Consider the following 19870-nt stretch of genomic DNA (forward strand, 5'->3'; position numbering starts at 1 on the left):
CTCAAAAAACATTAAAAAATGACCCCAAAACCACCTAAAAACCACTCAAAAAACATTAAACAATGACCCCAAAACCACCTAAAAACCACTCAAAAAACTTCTTTAAAAAATGACCCCAAAACCACCTAAAAACCACTCAAAAAACATTAAAAAATGACCCCAAAACCACCTAAAAACCACTCAAAAAATATTAAAAAATGACCCCAAAACCACCTAAAAACCACTCAAAAAACATTAAACAATGACCCCAAAACCACCTAAAAACCACTCAAAAAACATTAAACAATGACCCCAAAACCACCTAAAAACCACTCAAAAAACTTCTTAAAAAAATGACCCCAAAACCACCTAAAAACCACTCAAAAAACATAAAAAAATGACCCCAAAACCACCTAAAAACCACTCAAAAAACATTAAACAATGACCCCAAAACCACCTAAAAACCACTCAAAAAACATAAAAAAATGACCCCAAAACCACCTAAAAACCACTCAAAAAACATTAAACAATGACCCCAAAACCACCTAAAAACCACTCAAAAAACATTAAAAAATGACCCCAAAACCACCTAAAAACCACTCAAAAAGCATTAAAAAATGACCCCAAAACCACCTAAAAACCACTCAAAAAACATTTTAAAAAAAAAATGACCCCAAAACCACCTAAAAACCACTCAAAAAACACCAAAAAAATGACCCCAAAACCACCTAAAAACCACTCAAAAAACACCAAAAAAATGACCCCAAAACCACCTAAAAACCACTCAAAAAACATTCAAAAAAGACCCCAAAACCACCTAAAAACCACTGAAAAAAATCCCAAAATTACCCCAAAATCACCTAAAAACCACTAAAAAAAACATAAAAAAAGACCCCAAAACCACCTAAAAACCACTCCAAAAACATCCAAAAATGACCCCCAAACCACCTAAAAACCACCCTAAAACTACTCAAAGCCACCTAAAAACCACTTAGAACCCTCCTAAAAACCACCAAAAACTCTCCTAAAGTCCACCTGAAAGCCACCCAAAAACCACCTAAAACCCTCCTAAAAACCACCAAAAACCCTCCTAAAGTCCACCTAAAAGCCACCCAAAAACCACCTAAAACCCTCCTAAAAACCACCTAAAACCCTCCTAAAAGCCACCTAAAAGCCACCCAAAAACCACCTAAACCTTCCTAAAAGCCACCTAAAAACCACCCTAAAACTACTAAAAGCCACCTAAAAGCCACCTAAAACCCTCCTAACAGCCACCCAAAAACCACCTAAAACCCTCCTAAAAGCCACATAAAACCCTCCTAAAAGCCACCCAAAAACCACCTAAAACCCTCCTAAAACCACCTAAAACCCTCCTAAAAGCCACATAAAACCCTTCTAAAAGCCACCCAAAAGCCACTTAAAACCCTCCTAAAAGCCACCCAAAAACCACCTAAAACCCTCCTAAAAGCCACCTAAAACCACCTAAAACCCTCCTAAAAGCCACATAAAATCCCTCTAAAAGCCACCCAAAAGCCACTTAAAACCCTTCTAAAATCCACCTAAAACCCTCCTAAAAGCCACCTAAAACCATCTAAAACCCTCCTAAAAGCCACCTAAAACCACCTAAAACCCTCCTAAAAGCCACATAAAACCCTCTTAAAAGCCACATAAAATCCTTCTAAAAGCCACCCAAAAGCCACTTAAAACCCTTCTAAAATCCACCTAAAACCCTCCTAAAAGCCACCTAAAACCCTCCTGAAACCCTTCTAAAAGCCACCCAAAAACCACTTAAAACCCTCCTAAAAGCCACCCAAAAACCACCAAAAACCCTCCTAAAAGCCACCTAAAACACTCCTAAAAGCCACATAAAACCCTCCTAAAAGCCACATAAAATCCTTCTAAAAGCCACCCAAAAGCCACTTAAAACCCTTCTAAAATCCACCTAAAACCCTCCTAAAAGCCACCTAAAACCCTCCTAAAACACTTCTAAAAGCCACCCAAAAACCACTTAAAACCCTCCTAAAAGCCACCCAAAAACCACCTAAAACCCTTCTAAAATCCACCTAAAACCCTCCTAAAAGCCACATAAAATCCTCCTAAAAGCCACCCAAAAGCCACTTAAAACCCTTCTAAAATCCACCTAAAACCCTCCTAAAAGCCACCTGAAACCACCTAAAACCCTCCTAAAAGCCACCCAAAAACCACTTAAAACCCTCCTAAAGCCCTCCTAAAACCCTCCTAAAAGCCACCCAAAAACCACTTAAAACCCTCCTAAAAGCCACCCAAAAACCACCTAAAACCCTCCTAAAAGCCACCTAAAACCACCTAAAACCCCCCTAAAAGCCACATAAAACCCTCCTAAAAGCCACATAAAATCCTTCTAAAAGCCACCCAAAAGCCACTTAAAACCCTTCTAAAATCCACCTAAAACCCTCCTAAAAGCCACCTGAAACCACCTAAAACCCTCCTAAAAGCCACCTAAAACCCTCCTAAAAGCCACTTAAAATCCTTCTAAAAGCCACCCAAAAGCCACTTAAAACCCTTCTAAAATCCACCTAAAACCCTCCTAAAAGCCACCCAAAAGCCACCTAAAACCCTCCTAAAAGCCACCCAAAAGCCACTTAAAACCCTTCTAAAATCCACCTAAAACCCTCCTAAAAGCCACCCAAAAGCCACTTAAAACCCTTCTAAAATCCACCTAAAACCCTCCTAAAAGCCACCCAAAGCCACTTAAAACCCTTCTAAAATCCACCTAAAACCCTCCTAAAAGCCACCCAAAAGCCACTTAAAACCCTTCTAAAATCCACCTAAAACCCTCCTAAAAGCCACATAAAATCCTTCTAAAAGCCACCCAAAAGCCACTTAAAACCCTCCTAAAATCCACCTAAAACCCTCCTAAAAGCCACCCAAAAGCCACTTAAAACCCTTCTAAAATCCACCTAAAACCCTCCTAAAAGCCACCCAAAAGCCACTTAAAACCCTTCTAAAATCCACCTAAAACCCTCCTAAAAGCCACATAAAATCCTTCTAAAAGCCACCCAAAAGCCACTTAAAACCCTTCTAAAATCCACCTAAAACCCTCCTAAAAGCCACCCAAAAGCCACTTAAAACCCTTCTAAATCCACCTAAAACCCTCCTAAAAGCCACCCAAAAGCCACTTAAAACCCTTCTAAAATCCACCTAAAACCCTCCTAAAAGCCACCCAAAAGCCACTTAAAACCCTTCTAAAATCCACCTAAAACCCTCCTAAAAGCCACCCAAAAGCCACTTAAAACCCTTCTAAAATCCACCTAAAACCCTCCTAAAAGCCACATAAAATCCTTCTAAAAGCCACCTAAAACCACCTAAAACCCCCCTAAAAGCCACATAAAACCCTCCTAAAAGCCACATAAAATCCTTCTAAAAGCCACCCAAAAGCCACTTAAAACCCTTCTAAAATCCACCTAAAACCCTCCTAAAAGCCACCTGAAACCACCTAAAACCCTCCTAAAAGCCACCTAAAACCCTCCTAAAAGCCACTTAAAATCCTTCTAAAAGCCACCCAAAAGCCACTTAAAACCCTTCTAAAATCCACCTAAAACCCTCCTAAAAGCCACCCAAAAGCCACTTAAAACCCTTCTAAAATCCACCTAAAACCCTCCTAAAAGCCACATAAAATCCTTCTAAAAGCCACCCAAAAGCCACTTAAAACCCTTCTAAAATCCACCTAAAACCCTCCTAAAAGCCACCCAAAAGCCACTTAAAACCCTTCTAAAATCCACCTAAAACCCTCCTAAAAGCCACCCAAAAGCCACTTAAAACCCTTCTAAAATCCACCTAAAACCCTCCTAAAAGCCACCCAAAAGCCACTTAAAACCCTTCTAAAATCCACCTAAAACCCTCCTAAAAGCCACCCAAAAGCCACTTAAAACCCTTCTAAAATCCACCTAAAACCCTCCTAAAAGCCACATAAAATCCTTCTAAAAGCCACCTAAAACCACCTAAAACCCCCCTAAAAGCCACATAAAACCCTCCTAAAAGCCACATAAAATCCTTCTAAAAGCCACCCAAAAGCCACTCAAAACCCTTCTAAAATCCACCTAAAACCCTCCTAAAAGCCACCTGAAACCACCTAAAACCCTCCTAAAAGCCACCTAAAACCCTCCTAAAAGCCACTTAAAATCCTTCTAAAAGCCACCCAAAAGCCACTTAAAACCCTTCTAAAATCCACCTAAAACCCTCCTAAAAGCCACCCAAAAGCCACTTAAAACCCTTCTAAAATCCACCCTAAAACCCTCCTAAAAGCCACATAAAATCCTTCTAAAAGCCACCCAAAAGCCACTTAAAACCCTTCTAAAATCCACCTAAAACCCTCCTAAAAGCCACCCAAAAGCCACTTAAAACCCTTCTAAAATCCACCTAAAACCCTCCTAAAAGCCACCCAAAAGCCACTTAAAACCCTTCTAAAATCCACCTAAAACCCTCCTAAAAGCCACATAAAATCCTTCTAAAAGCCACCCAAAAGCCACTTAAAACCCTTCTAAAATCCACCTAAAACCCTCCTAAAAGCCACCCAAAAGCCACTTAAAACCCTTCTAAAATCCACCTAAAACCCTCCTAAAAGCCACCCAAAAGCCACTTAAAACCCTTCTAAAATCCACCTAAAACCCTCCTAAAATCCACCCAAAAGCCACTTAAAACCCTTCTAAAATCCACCTAAAACCCTCCTAAAAGCCACCCAAAAAGCCACTTAAAACCCTTCTAAAATCCACCTAAAACCCTCCTAAAAGCCACCCAAAAGCCACTTAAAACCCTTCTAAAATCCACCTAAAACCCTCCTAAAAGCCACCCAAAAGCCACTTAAAACCCTTCTAAATCCACCTAAAACCCTCCTAAAAGCCACCCAAAAGCCACTTAAAACCCTTCTAAAATCCACCTAAAACCCTCCTAAAAGCCACCCAAAAGCCACTTAAAACCCTTCTAAAATCCACCTAAAACCCTCCTAAAATCCACCTAAAACCCTCCTAAAAGCCACCCAAAAGCCACTTAAAACCCTTCTAAAATCCACCTAAAACCCTCCTAAAAGCCACCCAAAGCCACTTAAAACCCTTCTAAAATCCACCTAAAACCCTCCTAAAATCCACCTAAAACCCTCCTAAAATCCACCTAAAACCCTCCTAAAAGCCACCCAAAAGCCACTTAAAACCCTTCTAAAATCCACCTAAAACCCTTCTAAAATCCACCTAAAACCCTCCTAAAAGCCACCTAAAACCACTTCAAACCCTCCTAAAAAGTGTACATCTGACGTCATAATGTGCGTACGTACACAGAAAGAATTCCAACAATGGACTGAATTATGTAAACCAGAGTTTACGATTATCGCATTTATGAAGGGACTGTAAACGCGTCGCATCTGATTATGACAATTATGGGATTTTTGTCTGAGAATTCTACAGTGAAGAGGTCGACTTTTTCTTTATGAAGTCAATGTTGGGAGTTTCACCAGGTTAGGATTAGGAAAAGACTGTGGGTGGGGCCAAAAATGGAAAATTCCATGATTTGAACATTATCGTATATTCAGTGTGGAGGTTCTGGGGTGAAATGAGACTAAAGAAAGATAATAAACCCCACATTGATACAAATAAAGGTTCAGAAATTATTTTATATCAATAGAAAGTTTTGGTTCTGTTTTTTTAGCGTTAATGCAGGAGTTTATCGACCTTTTGTTCCACATTTTCTAACCATTAATAACGTCAAACATGACAAAAAACAGAAGCTAACTGGTGTACTGATGATACGCTGCAGGTATAGAAACACAAACATGTCCGACTTCTGTCCAAAACGACAATAAAACACAAAATTCGCAGACATAAAGGAGCATCAGTATAGCATCGACAGCGTTACCGTCCACACAGAAGCAGGTTCGCGTTAGGAAAAGACTGTGATCGGAGCTAAAACTAACTCCACTCACATCTGGTTCCCACTCAAACACATTATGGTTCCACTTCAAACGTTAAAGCTCAGACTTCCTTTTTCTGTGCACTTCTCAGTTGGTCCACAGGAGGGCGCCCCCCCCCCCCCCCCCCCCCGCCCCCCCCCCCAGGTGTTCTTTTCCTGATGAGGTTGATGTGTGGACTGGAAGCAGGCATGTGATTAATGAACTGACATTTGACCCAAACATTGATTTTTCTGGCTCTGACTAATGAAGCCCCCCCCCCCCCCCACACACACACACACACCCACACCCACCCACCCCCCCACACACCCCCGCCCCCCCAGCGGCCCGTCGGCGTTTCCTCCCGTTTACATCCGCCGGACCGAACACCGCGGCGGGTTCCGAGCGCAGTCCCTCCCACAGATGTCAGCACCGTCCGCAGAAAGCAGAGTCCAAGGCAGAAGAAAAGAGCCCACGTGGACTCATGAGGACACACAGCTTTTATTAGTGACGTCACTTTTCACAACAGCGGCGGTGCGGTGCGTTTAAGTGTCTCCCAGTGGGTGGGATTTCCCGTCCTTCCAGAGCAGTCCCGGTGCGTTCGCCGTGCGTGCAGAAAAGCCTTGTGCAGCAGAAGCAGAAGAATCCGGATGAAATGACACTTCCATCGGACGGACCGGGCCGCTCCGTACTGTCCACGAAGAGGCTGCGACCACGCCCACATCATGACGAGGCGGGGGGGTTGCGTGGTGGCGTTTCCATGGCGACCATCTTTGACAAACAAACAAACAGCAAAAAACCAGAACTTTGCACCTCATGGTTCAGGTTTTGTTCACAGGCTTTTCATGCTTTTACTGAGTCTCTGCAGCCGACGATCGCATTTTAGGACAAATTCAACAAATTTATACCGACTTTTGTGGGTTTTTTTTAACACTGGAGCCACCGTTACGCACGCTCCTGTGAGAAAGGGAGAGCTAATAACGTATGCTTCCTCTCACTCCTTTTTCGAATGTGACTTTTTTTCTTTTTCTTTTTGGCATGTATTTTAGGCTTCCTTGAATTTTCATTTCTATATTATGTAATTAATTAATTAATTAATTTCTAACATGCAAAGAAACAAAATAAAACAAAGCAAATTAAGACAAAAACATGTTGTGTTGTGCGAAGAAGTTAATTAGCAGCAATCAGGAAGCTTGTACCATTTCCATATTCGAAATAAATCAATAATAATAATAATAATAATAATAATAAATATCCCACAGACTTCCTGTACTTTAACACCTCAGTACTTGAAACGTCCATATCTAGACTCAACAGCAGGTTCATTAACCCACTGGAAAATGCATTTATTCATACTTTATCACATTTAAACAAAGAACAGTTGGACAAAAATGGCAATTTTCTGCCACTTAAAGTGCAAAACATTAGAATAAACTCTTCAAACACGATAAACACGAGCTGTTTTATGGTTAAAAACGTGTTAAATGCGTTGGATTTTGTTCTCCAGATTCAGCCCTTTTTCCCCGTTAATATGTTTTTGCATTAAACATTTAATGATATTTACGGACGTTAATGAAATGATGCTGGTTTTCACATGAAACACTGACATGTTCACAGAAAGTCACAGGAGGATCAAGTGTACACGTCCACGCCTTTAGTCTGGGTTTAAGACCAGCGTCGACTCTTTTATGGATATACGTGGTCATAATCAGCAGGATACAACGCAGACAATGCTGATAATTCATCACCCAACAATATGTCGCACCATAAGGATATAAGATCCAGCATATGTTTGGTCATTAAACAGAGGAAGTGCAGCTGAAATACGGAGGAAAAACCGGACCGTCATCCATAAATGACACAAACGCTGCAGTAACGCAGCTTTGGCTCAGAGATAGATGGATAGACCATGAAAAGATGTCATTTAATACATGGATAATTAACAAAATGAGTAAAAACGTTAACAAAAGAAGAGAAAAATGGACAAAGAAAAGCATCAAAATGAGTAATGACAAAAAATAAGCCCAAAAATTAACAAAATTGGAGAAAATTAATAAAAACACAACAAAATAGGCAAGAAAATGGACAAAAATAAGCACAAATAGTAGCACAATGAACTAGATAGATAGATAGATAGATAGATAGATAGATAGATAGATAGATAGATAGATAGATAGATAGATAGATAGATAGATAGATAGATAGATAGATAGATAGATTCAACAAAATGAGGAAAAAATTAACAAAAATAGACAAACAATAACATCAAAATGAATAAATAACAAAAATAAATATGCAAAATTAATATAGATAGATGTTTGTTTGTTTTTTTACTTTCAATTCATTTTTTGTTCTATCTTTGCCTCATTTTTATCTCTTTTTTACTTGTGATGTTTTTCCATAATTGTCTCATTTTATCTATAAAATTATTATTATTTTTTCTCATTTTACGCAATTTTTTTGTCATGTTTTTGTTTCATTTTGTGTCCATTTTGAATTTGTTATCGTTTAATTTTAGGTAAGTTTTGGTCATAGATAGATAGATAGATAGATAGATAGATAGATAGATAGATAGATAGATAGATAGATAGATAGATAGATAGATAGATAGATAGATAGATAGATAAGAACTTCAACAAAATAAGGAAAAAATGAGACAAATTTAATATAGATAGATGTTTTCATTCTACTTTGGTCTGTTTTTGCCTCATTTTGATCTCTTTTTTGTTGACTTTTCACAGTATTTTTCATAATTGACTCATTTTATCTATAAAATTATTAGGGTCATTATTTTTCTCATTTTGTACAATTTTTTTGTCATGTTTTTGTTTCATTTTATGTCCGTTTTTAACTTGTTATTGTCTAATTCTAGATCAATTTTTTAACAGATAGATAAATAGATGTCAGACCACGCTCTCAACTGTATAAATAAATATATAATATTTTATATTGTTATATTTTTATTTATGTATATGTGTATATGCATGTGTTAATGCACACACACATATATATATATATATATATGTGTGTGTGCATTAACACATGCATATACACATATACATAAATAAAAATATAACACCACATAATAGAACCTTAAGTTTGACTATTTCAGCTGCAGTTTCTCTGTATTTACACATGTATTTGTTTTGTATTTGTTGAAATAGAAATGAAGCTAAAAATGCCGGCGTTTGTGTGTTTGAGTTTGTGACGTTCAAACTCCTGTGAGTTCAGTTTTCACATTCACACCAGTATGATCTGAAGTGGGTCAGAACCAGGAAAATAACAACAGAATTAACTATAAATGATAAGAAATACAGATGTTTGTCTTTGTTTTAGTGCAAAAAGTACAGATACAATTGGAAAACCATTCTATTTACAAACTATCCTCAAGAAAAATGAGAAGAAGCTGAAATGTCTTCATAAAAGTCAGTGAATGGGATGAACTTTCAGCTGCTGTTGATGATTTCTACATGTCCGACAGAACGTCCAGATCACAGTGGATCTACAAACACACACAACATTGAAGAACACACATCTGGAACTGAAATAAATGTCTAGTATTGAACTGTAGGATCCACACATGGGGTCAGGGCCGGATCGGACCCTTTAGGGGCCCCTTTTGGACCACAGACCACAGGTTTAATGGAAGGAGGAGGTTTTTTAGACACAATCAGGTTCTTTTATGGTCACTGTGTGTGTTTGTGGACATCGGTGGTTTTTCAGTGTGTGTCGCTGCAGTGTTTATATTTCCTGAAGGTCTGTGAATGCACCACACGTTCACCTCATTCTAACTGAACTGAATGAAGCTGTAATCATCAGGTTTGTCTTCTGCTGGATTTGGTTCAGTCATGGAGTCTGTGTCTCAGTTCAATCTGACCTGATGTTATGAAAGAAATCCGATTTATTGAGCATCACAGTTATCGTCAGTTTGTGTGTTTTATTATTATTATTATTATTATATTTTTATTTATTTTTACCCACCACCACCCCCCCTCTTCGGAGGACAATTTTATTTTTAATTACAGCTTCTGTTTTAGTAACAATCTCCAACTTTATATTCACATGTTCACCCATTCTTTGCTTGTTTACGTATACTTTATTATTATTATTATTATTATTATTATTATTATTATTATTATTATTATTATTATTAGTTATTTATCACCTCTGCTTTGGTTGTTGTTGTTATTAGTCGCTTTTCCACTGGACGTTTGTGCAAAACTTTACCCATATTTACTAAATGTGGTAAATATTCCAATATATCAATTATACCAATTTCGCTAAGGAACGTGATATCATGAACTGCAAACAGATAACGCCACTATTAATTAATGTGTTATCGGTTTGCATTGTAAGCTTTCCGCATGTATGTTCACGCTGCGTTAAATACAACGCAATTCGCATGATTAGTGATTAGGTTTAGGGTTACCATTAGCGTGATTAGCAATTAGCGCAATTAGCAGCTAGGTTTAGGGTTACCAGCTAGCATGATTAGCACAATTAGTGGTTAAGTTTAGGGTTAGCGGTTAGCGTGATTAGTGATTAGCGCAGTTAGCAGTTAAGTTTAGGGTTACCGGTTAGTGTGATCAGCCGTTAGCGCAAGTAGCGCTTAGGTTTAGGGTTACCAGTTAGCATTATTGGTGATTAGCGCAATTAGCGGTTAGGTTTAGGGTTACCAGTTAGCGTTATTAGTGATTAGCACAATTAGTGCTTAAGTTTAGGGTTAGCGGTTATGGGTATGTAAACTGGAGATCTTGGCGTATATTGACACATGATCAAGTGACGTTGAGTAACATGTGAAAGGATGAAAATGCGTACGTATAGCACACCAAATGCCATAAGAACAGGCCTGAAATACAACGCAATTTCATGAGATCAGTCTGCGCTACGCCTGAAAAACCACCTCTTGCCAGCGCAAAAAGTATTCTGCAGAGAAAAACGAGTTTGGGTGAAATTGTCATTTTTGTATCAGGCAAATTTTTATGCACAAGTTATTTTCACGTAGTTTGAAAGTCAATGGAAAAGCGACTGTCTTCTTATTGTTAAAATGAGCCTCTGAAGCGCATGCGCAGACGTGTCGGTGCATTCGTGGCTCCGTCACGTTTATAAAACCAGTGTTTTTTCTGCTCGGTCGTTGTCGGTGGCTCTAGTGTTAAAGGCGGCCTCATCGTCCAATCAGCAGACAGAGTTCCTACACGTCCCTCCTCCCTGCCGTCATTATCATTGTGAGTGTTTTGTGAGCGGCGGCAGGTGCAGGTTTGGCTGAATTTCAGCAGGATTCCTGCGGTTCTGTTGGGTTCTGTTGGGTTCTGTTGGGTTCTGTTGGGTTCTGTTTGGTTCTGTTGGGTTCTGTTGGGTTCTGTTGGGGCAGAGGCTCAGCAGAAGCACAGGCTGACATTTGCACACTCTGATCTGGATCACAATCCGCTGACATTTCCAACATTTGAAAACAGACTTCGTCTCAGAAGTCGTGGAAAGTTTGGAAAAGGCAAAATGCCACCGTTCCCCAACAGGAGGAAGCCGGTCTGATCAGCCCCAGGTGGACCAGATTTAGAGCTGGATCGGACTGCGTTTGGCCCGGTATGGAACGGAACATCACAGCTAACATGAACAGTCAGTTCTGCGTCCTTCAGAATAGGAGGCGTTTTACGACGGCGGCTCCGCATTCGCACTTTGGGCTCGATTTTACAGGAGGATTCCCAAACGGCTCCGAGCTCTGCAGCAAATGAAGGTCCAGAAGACACAGATGCAAACAGTCACACGGCCGCCCCAGAGCTGGAGCGTCTTCTGTTTTCAGGTCAACGTCAGTCACTGCAAGAAAAGAACCAACACACAAACACTGGCCACCACAACAAACCAAAGGTGTGTCTGCTCCTGAAACACAGGCTCCGCCCACACTGCAGCCAAACAGGGAACTAACGCCATTTATTTACCCACATGTGGTCCTAATCTGACCCACAACACTGTCACATGTGGTCCTAATGTGACCCACAACACTGTCATATGTGGTCCTAATCTGACCCAGACCACCGTCATATGTGGTCCTAATCTGACCCAGACCACCGTCACATGTGGTCCTAATGTGACCCACAACACTGTCACATGTGGTCCTAATGTGACCCACAACACTGTCACATGTGGTCCTAATGTGACCCACAACACTGTCATATGTGGTCCTAATCTGACCCAGACCACCGTCACATGTGGTCCTAATGTGACCCACAACACTGTCACATGTGGTCCTAATGTGACCCACAACACTGTCACATGTGGTCCTAATCTGACCCACAACACTGTCATATGTGGTCCTAATCTGACCCAGACCACCGTCATATGTGGTCCTAATCTGACCCAGACCACTTTCATATGCGGTCCTCTTTAGTGCATGTGGGTCACTTCAGGACCTCTTGAGTGCATGTGGGTCACTTGAGGACTTCTTTAGTCCATGTGGGTCACTTCAGGGTCACATTCAGTTCAGACTCTAAACTGATAGAAGTCGCCTTAAATGTGGAATATGAACCGACACACAAACAAAAACTTGGATTTCATCCAAAAATTCCGAATTGTGCATTAGGACCTGCTGTGTGGGCGGAGCCTAAAATAATTCTTTATCCAACGTGATGTCATGTCTCGTGTAAATATTCACGCCACTTTTAATCGGCGTGTTATGTGTTCGCATTATCAGCTTTCCACATGTACGTTCAGGCCGCGTCAGGTTTGGGTTATGTGAAACGGAGATCGTGGCGTAAATTGACGCACGATCAAATGCCGCTGAATGACACGTGAAAGGTCGAAAATATGTACGTATAAGACGCCGAACAACCTAAGAAGTGACGTGACTTACAATACGATTCCATGACATCAGTGTGTTTTATCTGCGTCTGGACCAGGCACGTCTGAGAAATGAAACCAGCAGCAGTAGGCACCAGTGTTACCCCTTATTGAGTCCGAAGAATGGAACAAAACAAACAAACAAATAAACAGTGGTTGTTTTTTGCCCCTGGGGCTCATGGTAGCTTCGTCTCAGCTGTTTGTGCTTCAAGCCAACAGACGTCGACTGTGGAACTCATATGGCAAAGAGAGTCTGTAGGCTGCAGTCCAGAGCAGCACCTACGGGGGGGGGGCTGCAGTCCAGAGCAGCACCTACGGGGGGGGGGCTGCAGTCCAGAGCAGCACCTACGGGGGGGGGGGGCTGCAGTCCAGAGCAGCACCTACGGGGGGGGGGGGGGCTGCAGTCCAGAGCAGCACCTACGGGGGGGGGGGCTGCAGTCCAGAGCAGCACCTACGGGGGGGGCTGCAGTCCAGAGCAGCACCCACGGGGGGGGGGGGGCTGCAGTCCAGAGCAGCACCCACGGGGGGGGGCTGCAGTCCAGAGCAGCACCTACAGGTGCGGGGGGGGGGGGGGGGGGGGGTGTTGATGCCCTGCAGCTGGGCATAAAACGAATTAGTTTATGTAAAGTCAACAACACAAAAAAAAAAAAAAAAAAAAAAAAAAAGAAAAAAGAGAGAGACAAGAATCAGACAGAAACTACACAAATCAGAATAAATAAATAAATAAATAAAAAGAAGTTAAAAAGACAAAACATTTTATGAAAGGCAGAAAAACAATTAAATTAATTAACTAAAAACTAAAGGAAAATATGCTAAAAACCAGATAACATACTGAAACAAAACTGAGATGATGATTTTATGACAATGCAACAAAAAAATTGAGAAAAAAAAGTAAAAATGCAACAAAAAAAAGTAAAAAAAAAAAAAAAAAAAAAAAAGTAAAAAAAAAAAAAGATAAAAATGCAACAAAAAATGCAACAAAAAATTTGGCAAAAATTAGCTTAAAAATAGGACCAAAAATGATAACAAGTAAAAAAAAAAAACAAAACAAAAAAAAAAAAACACAGAAATGAAACAAAAACAAGACAAAAATTAAACAAAAAACAAACAAACAAAACAAAAACAAAAAAAACCCATGCAACTTGAAAACGCAAATAGTTTTTGGATAAAGACATATAAACCATGACAAGGCACAAAAAATAAAAAAATAAAAAAGTCAGAAAATGAGACAAAAATGAAATGAAATTCAAAGAATTTACACAAATTGAATGAAAACAAAATGAAAAAAACAGACAAAATAGTAAAACCAAACTGAGATGAAAAAAAGGACCCAAAATAATAAGTAAAAAATTGACACAAAATGAAACAAAAAAAAAAAAACTAAAAAACTAATCATTAACCCTTAAAGACCCAGAAGGAAGAAAGGAAGATACCTGTTGATTCTCTCATCCTGTCGATCCAGGTCAGTAACTGGAGTCAAATACACTTCATCTGTTCATGGTCATCACATATGACCATATTTGGACGTTCAGAGGTTCCGTAGTTACCGTGGAAACACCGTCATCTTCTACCACACTGACTGTCCAGTCAAACCCATGCAGTTGGATCAGTGCCAGTGGACGGACACACTGGCCTTATGTCCAGTTCAGGACAGACTGAACGGAAAAAGACACTGTTCTGGTTTGGATCAGATCACCCTCAGATTTGATCTGACTTTGAATGAACATCTACATGATCAGTGAATTAAAAATAGGAAAATACCTGATTTACACTGAAAAAATGCAAAATACAGAAGATAATATTTGAATAAATGATGATAAATCACTTCAGGTCAAATACTGACAGAAAAGTCATTTCTGAACTGACCTAAAAGTATGGGGGGGTCTTTAAGGGTTCAATCAGGAGGTCAAACTTCTCTGAGTTCAGGTTCCACATTCAGCTCAATATGATCTGCAGTGAAATAAGAACAGAAGAACCCAGAAATAATGACAACTAGAAATGTTTCCCTGTTTTACTGCAGACAAATAACATGAATACATGAAAATATTTACAAACCATCCAAACAAACAAAAACAAACATGTGAATAACCTGAAAAATAAACAGAGATTAGAGAAAAAGAAGTGCAAGTTTAACAATATTCTGCCTTAAGTAATCACTTATACATTCTGAGAATTATGGATCAGATCTACAGAAGGCAGAAAGAGGCAGAATAATATTCAAAATACACGGAATTTGTTTTAGACATTTCAGATTGTTTACATTTTTTTAATAAAAGGATAGTTTGTAAATGTAAATATTTTCATGTAATTTGACATTTTTGACGCTAAAATAAAGAGACACGTTTGTATTTGTCATTATTTCTCGGTTCTTCTGCTCTGATCCACTTTAGATCAAAGTGGGCTGAATGTGGAACACATGTGAACAGCTTCGTTCATATGTTCAGTGGCATTTGAGCATTTGCCACATTCATCCTACGGGCCTCATTCCACCCTTTGGTGTCCACGTTTGACAGCTGTGGTTACAGAGAAGAAGATACTGGAGTTACACTGAAAATACAGCCAAATATCAAGGATGACATTTGAATTAAAGGTGATAAATGACTAAATAAAGGTTAAAAATAGAGAAACATTCATTTGGGAACTGACATCAAAGTATCAGTGGGTCTGTAAGGGTTAAATATAAAAACGATAAATAATTTACACCATGGATGTTCAAGTCATTTCAGGCCAAATTCAGCCAAATTTGTACAATAAAAACAGAATTACATATAAAAATGTCAAACATGATGAAAATGTTTACATCAAACTGTCCTTTAAAACATGAACACCCTGGAATTTAAGAAAAATAAGTGTTTTTTGAAGTGTTCATATTTGTTTTTTGTGAAATGTTGGTTTGTTTTAGTGTAAATCCATGAAAATATTGACATTTACAAACAGTCGTCATTATTTATGGGTTCTTCTGATTGGATAGTTTTCCTGGTGTGTACACAGGAAAACTGACCGAGGCTTTGTTCTAAAATCTGAAGTCTGTTCCTCAAACAGAGTCCATGTTGGGCTTCAGTAACTTCTACTGTGTGTGTGTGTGTGTGTGTGTGTGTGTGTGTGTGTGTGTGCGCACACCACATGTTTGGGTCAGATGTGGGCCTTTTCTTTTCAAAGCTGTCCTCCTGTTTTTGTTTCCTCTCATGTGGAACCTGAACTCAGACATTTGTCAACCTCTTCATCCATCCCGCGGACCGGAGCAGAGCCTTTGGAGGACCACATTTGGGCCGCGGGCCTCATGTTTGACAACCAGGATTTCCACTGAAAACCCCCAAACTAAATGTGGAGGAGAAGCTGTGACTGAACCAGCGGAGGGTCTTTAAGGGTTCATGAAAAAACAAAACCGGACTAATACGCGCGCGTGTCTGTGTGTGTCCGTGTGCGCGTGCGCGTCACGCCCTGCAGCACCGGAACCGCACGAGCTTGTGGAAGGCCTGTTTGAAGTCCTCGTTGGACATGGTGTAGATGATGGGGTTGATGAGGGAGTTGAGGTAACCCAGCCACGTGAAGATGTCAAAGAGCTCCGCGTGGAAGCAGGACGCGCACACGGGCACGAGCAGGGTGTAGATGAAGAAGGGCAGCCAGCAGATGATGTACGCGCCCAGGATGATGCCCAGGGTCTTGGTGGCCTTGCGCTCCCGGGCCGCGGAGATGCGCTTCTTCTCCAGGAGCGCGTCGGACACGGTGACTTTGACCGCGCCCGCGGGCACGGAACAGGAGGTAGTGTCACAGGACGAGGACGCGCCGTCGGTCCCGTAGTTGAGGGACGCGTTGGACGCCGCGGAACCGGAACCGGGGGAGTCGGTGATGAGGCGCGCGGAGGTCAGCCTCTTCCCGGGCTTCTTGTGCGCGTGCTGCTTGAGGATGCGCTTCCGGGCTTCCGCGTAGATGCGGCCGTAGAGCGCGAGCAGCAGCAGCGTGGGGATGTAGAAGGCGCCGAAGGTGGAGTACACGGTGTAGAAGATGTGCTCCGTGTTGACGGTGCACGACGTCACCTCCTCCTCCGCCTTCACCTGGCGCCAGAAGAACGGCGGCAGGGAGATGGACACGGCGATGACCCACGCGGTGGCCACCATGCCGGCCGCGCGCCCGGGCGTGCGCTTCTTGGAGTACTCCACCGCGTCCGTGATGGCCCAGTAGCGGTCCAGCGCAATTACGCACAGGTGCAGGATGGAGGCGGTGCAGCACGTGATGTCCGAGGACAGCCACACGTCGCACACCACCTGACCCAGCGTCCACGTCTGGCTGACCGTGTAGAGCGCGCTCACGGGCATGACCAGCACGGACACCAGCAGGTCGGTCACGGCCAGGGACGCGATCAGGAAGTTTGCCGGCGTGTGCAGCTTCCGGGACCGGTAGATGGTGGCGATGACGAAGGCGTTGGACAGGGCGGTGGCGAAAGTGATGAGGGACAGGGTCACGGCCAGACCCGCGCGGAAAGCCCACTTAGAGTCCGCGTGCTCCGCCTCGGACGTCAGATTGAGCCGCGTGTCGTTGGCGGAGCCGTTGAGCGTCAGCAGCGGCGGCTCCGCACCGGAGGGCACCGCACCGGCGTGCTCCATCCCGCCTTCCCGCCTCAGATCTCCCGGGCATGGAGGAGGGGCTCCGAGGAGAGCCGGGACCGGAGTGTGGGGACCCCCCCCAGCTGGACCACAACTGCCCAGGCGGCTGGCGGCTGTCCGAACCCGCGCGCATCCATCATGTCCGGCACAGACACGCGCATCCTCCTGCTGCTCCTGCTCCTCCTCAGTGCTTATGTGTGCCTCCTCCTCTTCATCTTCCTCACTCCACTCACCACACAACTCTGGTACAAACAGATGACACCCGGAGCGGAGCGCAGAGGGGGGGTGTGGGTGTGGGTGTGGGTGGGGGGGTCCTCCATCAGCCCACACTCTTCTTCTGTCTCCTCCTCTGGTTCTTTTCCACCGGCACGAGCTCACACAGAACCGGAGGAGGCTGCGCACACGGTCCGGTTCATCCGCTCCGCGAGACTGCCGACAAGTTCTGAACAGAGTCTGAGCCGCTTTTATACTCCTGCTGCTCCTCCTCCTGCTGCTCCTCCTCCTGCTGCTCCTCCTCCTGCTGCTCCTCCACCTCCTGTTCTTCCTCCTCCCCCTCCTCCCCCTCCTCCCCCCTCCTTCTCCTCCTCTCTCTCTAAAGGTGAACACACACAACTCCTTCAACACCGTTTAATCTGGAACCAGAAGGAAAATAAAGACATTAAATGATCCAATAATGGAGTGAAAACACTATCAATACATTATTGATCCACAGGTTAAAAAAGGATCAGTGTCATCATCTGACATATGAATCCACTTTGATGCTTATTTTTGTCCATTTTTTCTTTATTTTACCCCCCCCTTTTTTTTTTTAAACTAATTTTTTTTTATCCATTTTGTTATTTATTATTATTGTTATTATTATTATTAGTAGTAGTAGTATTTTATTTATTTATTTATTTATTTTACAAATTTTGCTGCCCTTTTTTTCCATTTTCATTTTTTTCATTATCGATAAAAATGAGATAAAAAACAGGACTAAAAATGAGTTAAAAACGGACACAAAATGAAAGAAAAACATGACAAAAAAAGTTATGCAAAATGAGAAAAATAATGGCAATAATTTTATAGATAAAATGAGACAATTATGAAAAATATTATGAAAAGTCAGTAAGAACAAACAGGTGAAATTGGGACAAAAATTGAACAAAAAATTAAATGAAAGTAAAAAAGAGGAAAAATGAAACAAAAACAAGACAAAAATGGGACAAAATACAAAAAAAAAAATCTATCTATCTATCTATCTATCTATCTATCTATCTATCTATCTATCTATCTATCTATCTATCTATCTATCTATCTATCTATCTATCTATCTATCTATCTATCTATCTATCTTTGTTTTTGTCCATTTTCTTGTCTATTTTGTTCATTTTCACTAATTTTACTGTTTATTTTTTGTCTTCACTCATTTTGATGCTTATGTTCATGTATGTTTATTTTTGTCCTTTTTCTTGCCTACTTCCTTCTTTTTTTCTATCTATCCTCTGAGATGATGTGAAGAGCACAGGTTAAAGCTGCAGACAGTGTCAGTCCTATCTCCTCATGTTAACACAGACGGCTGCTCTTACAGACAGTCGTGGTTTAAATGCAGTGTTTGAGGTAAATCAGGTAAAACAGACGGAGTTTCTGTTTCTGTGTGAATGGATCAAATCCTGGTCCTGGAACTGCAGAATCATGCAGCCCAGGGTGCTTCTGTGATCCGCACACGGACCTCCTGCTGCAGACCATAATAAGCCGTCGGACATGCTTGGACGTGATGACGCTCTACATCCCAAGGACGGCTGAAAATGTCACACTGAAACGTCCCAAAGGTTAACAGCGCTCGTATGCAAATGTGGTCTGTCCTGGTTGAACCGGGACCCTTTAACTTAACCGAACAAGGGCCCGGACGACAGACGCAGGTTGAGCTCATCAGTCAGGATTTGAATCCGTTCACAAAGACTGTCAGAGGCGCTGGGCTTCAGACGCACATTAATGCCACCTTATCATCTTTTATTACACTTTCATCTCTTTATTATGCAAATACAGTCATGCTGTTCAGTCCCGGCAGCCTCTTCCAGCTTAGGTTTGGAGTGTAACTGACATTTTTACAGCAGAATTTAGCATTTGACTTGTCTTCTTAATAAAACCAGCCAGATTTAATGTCAGATTTGAACATGAAGGAACTACGGTGGCCGACGAGGGCCAAACACAGTGCGACAGCCCAATAGAGAAAACAGCTGCGAGTACAAAAACAATGTAAATTCTCAAAGTCAAACATGTTTAAACCAGGTAGAAGAAGAGGAGCGAGGGGCAAATGAACAAAATGCACAAAAAGACACAAAAACACATGCACAATCAGCAAATGTTCTGTAAATAAAGAAACGATGAATAATACGAAAATGAATAATAAACCAACAAAGTAATAACTAACATGAACAAAATAAGACACAAACTGAGCAAAACTGAAGAAAAAATAAAATAAAAAACAAAATGTAGAAAAATAAACAAAATAAGCAACTAAATGAATAATAAACCAACAAAATTTTTACTTCATTTTAGT

General features: G+C 41.4%; 1 protein-coding gene across 1 annotated transcript; it reads right to left on the reverse strand.

The window, feature by feature from the left end:
- Nucleotides 1-16124: 16124 nt before the first annotated feature.
- Nucleotides 16125-17579, reverse strand: LOC115415772 (5-hydroxytryptamine receptor 1B-like). The gene has a single exon (XM_030129414.1). It carries the CDS (start codon nucleotides 17326-17328, stop codon nucleotides 16159-16161), a length of 1170 nt encoding a protein of 389 aa, XP_029985274.1. The 5' UTR covers nucleotides 17329-17579; the 3' UTR covers nucleotides 16125-16158.
- Nucleotides 17580-19870: the final 2291 nt, after the last annotated feature.

Source organism: Sphaeramia orbicularis, unplaced genomic scaffold, assembly GCF_902148855.1.
Source record: "Sphaeramia orbicularis unplaced genomic scaffold, fSphaOr1.1, whole genome shotgun sequence".
Classification (NCBI taxonomy): domain Eukaryota; kingdom Metazoa; phylum Chordata; class Actinopteri; order Kurtiformes; family Apogonidae; genus Sphaeramia; species Sphaeramia orbicularis.

What these genes read in the sequence shown, in the direction of transcription:
- LOC115415772 (XM_030129414.1), bottom strand. Translation starts at nt 17,328, where the DNA reads ATGGAGCACGCCGGTGCGGTGCCCTCCGGTGCGGAGCCGCCGCTGCTG.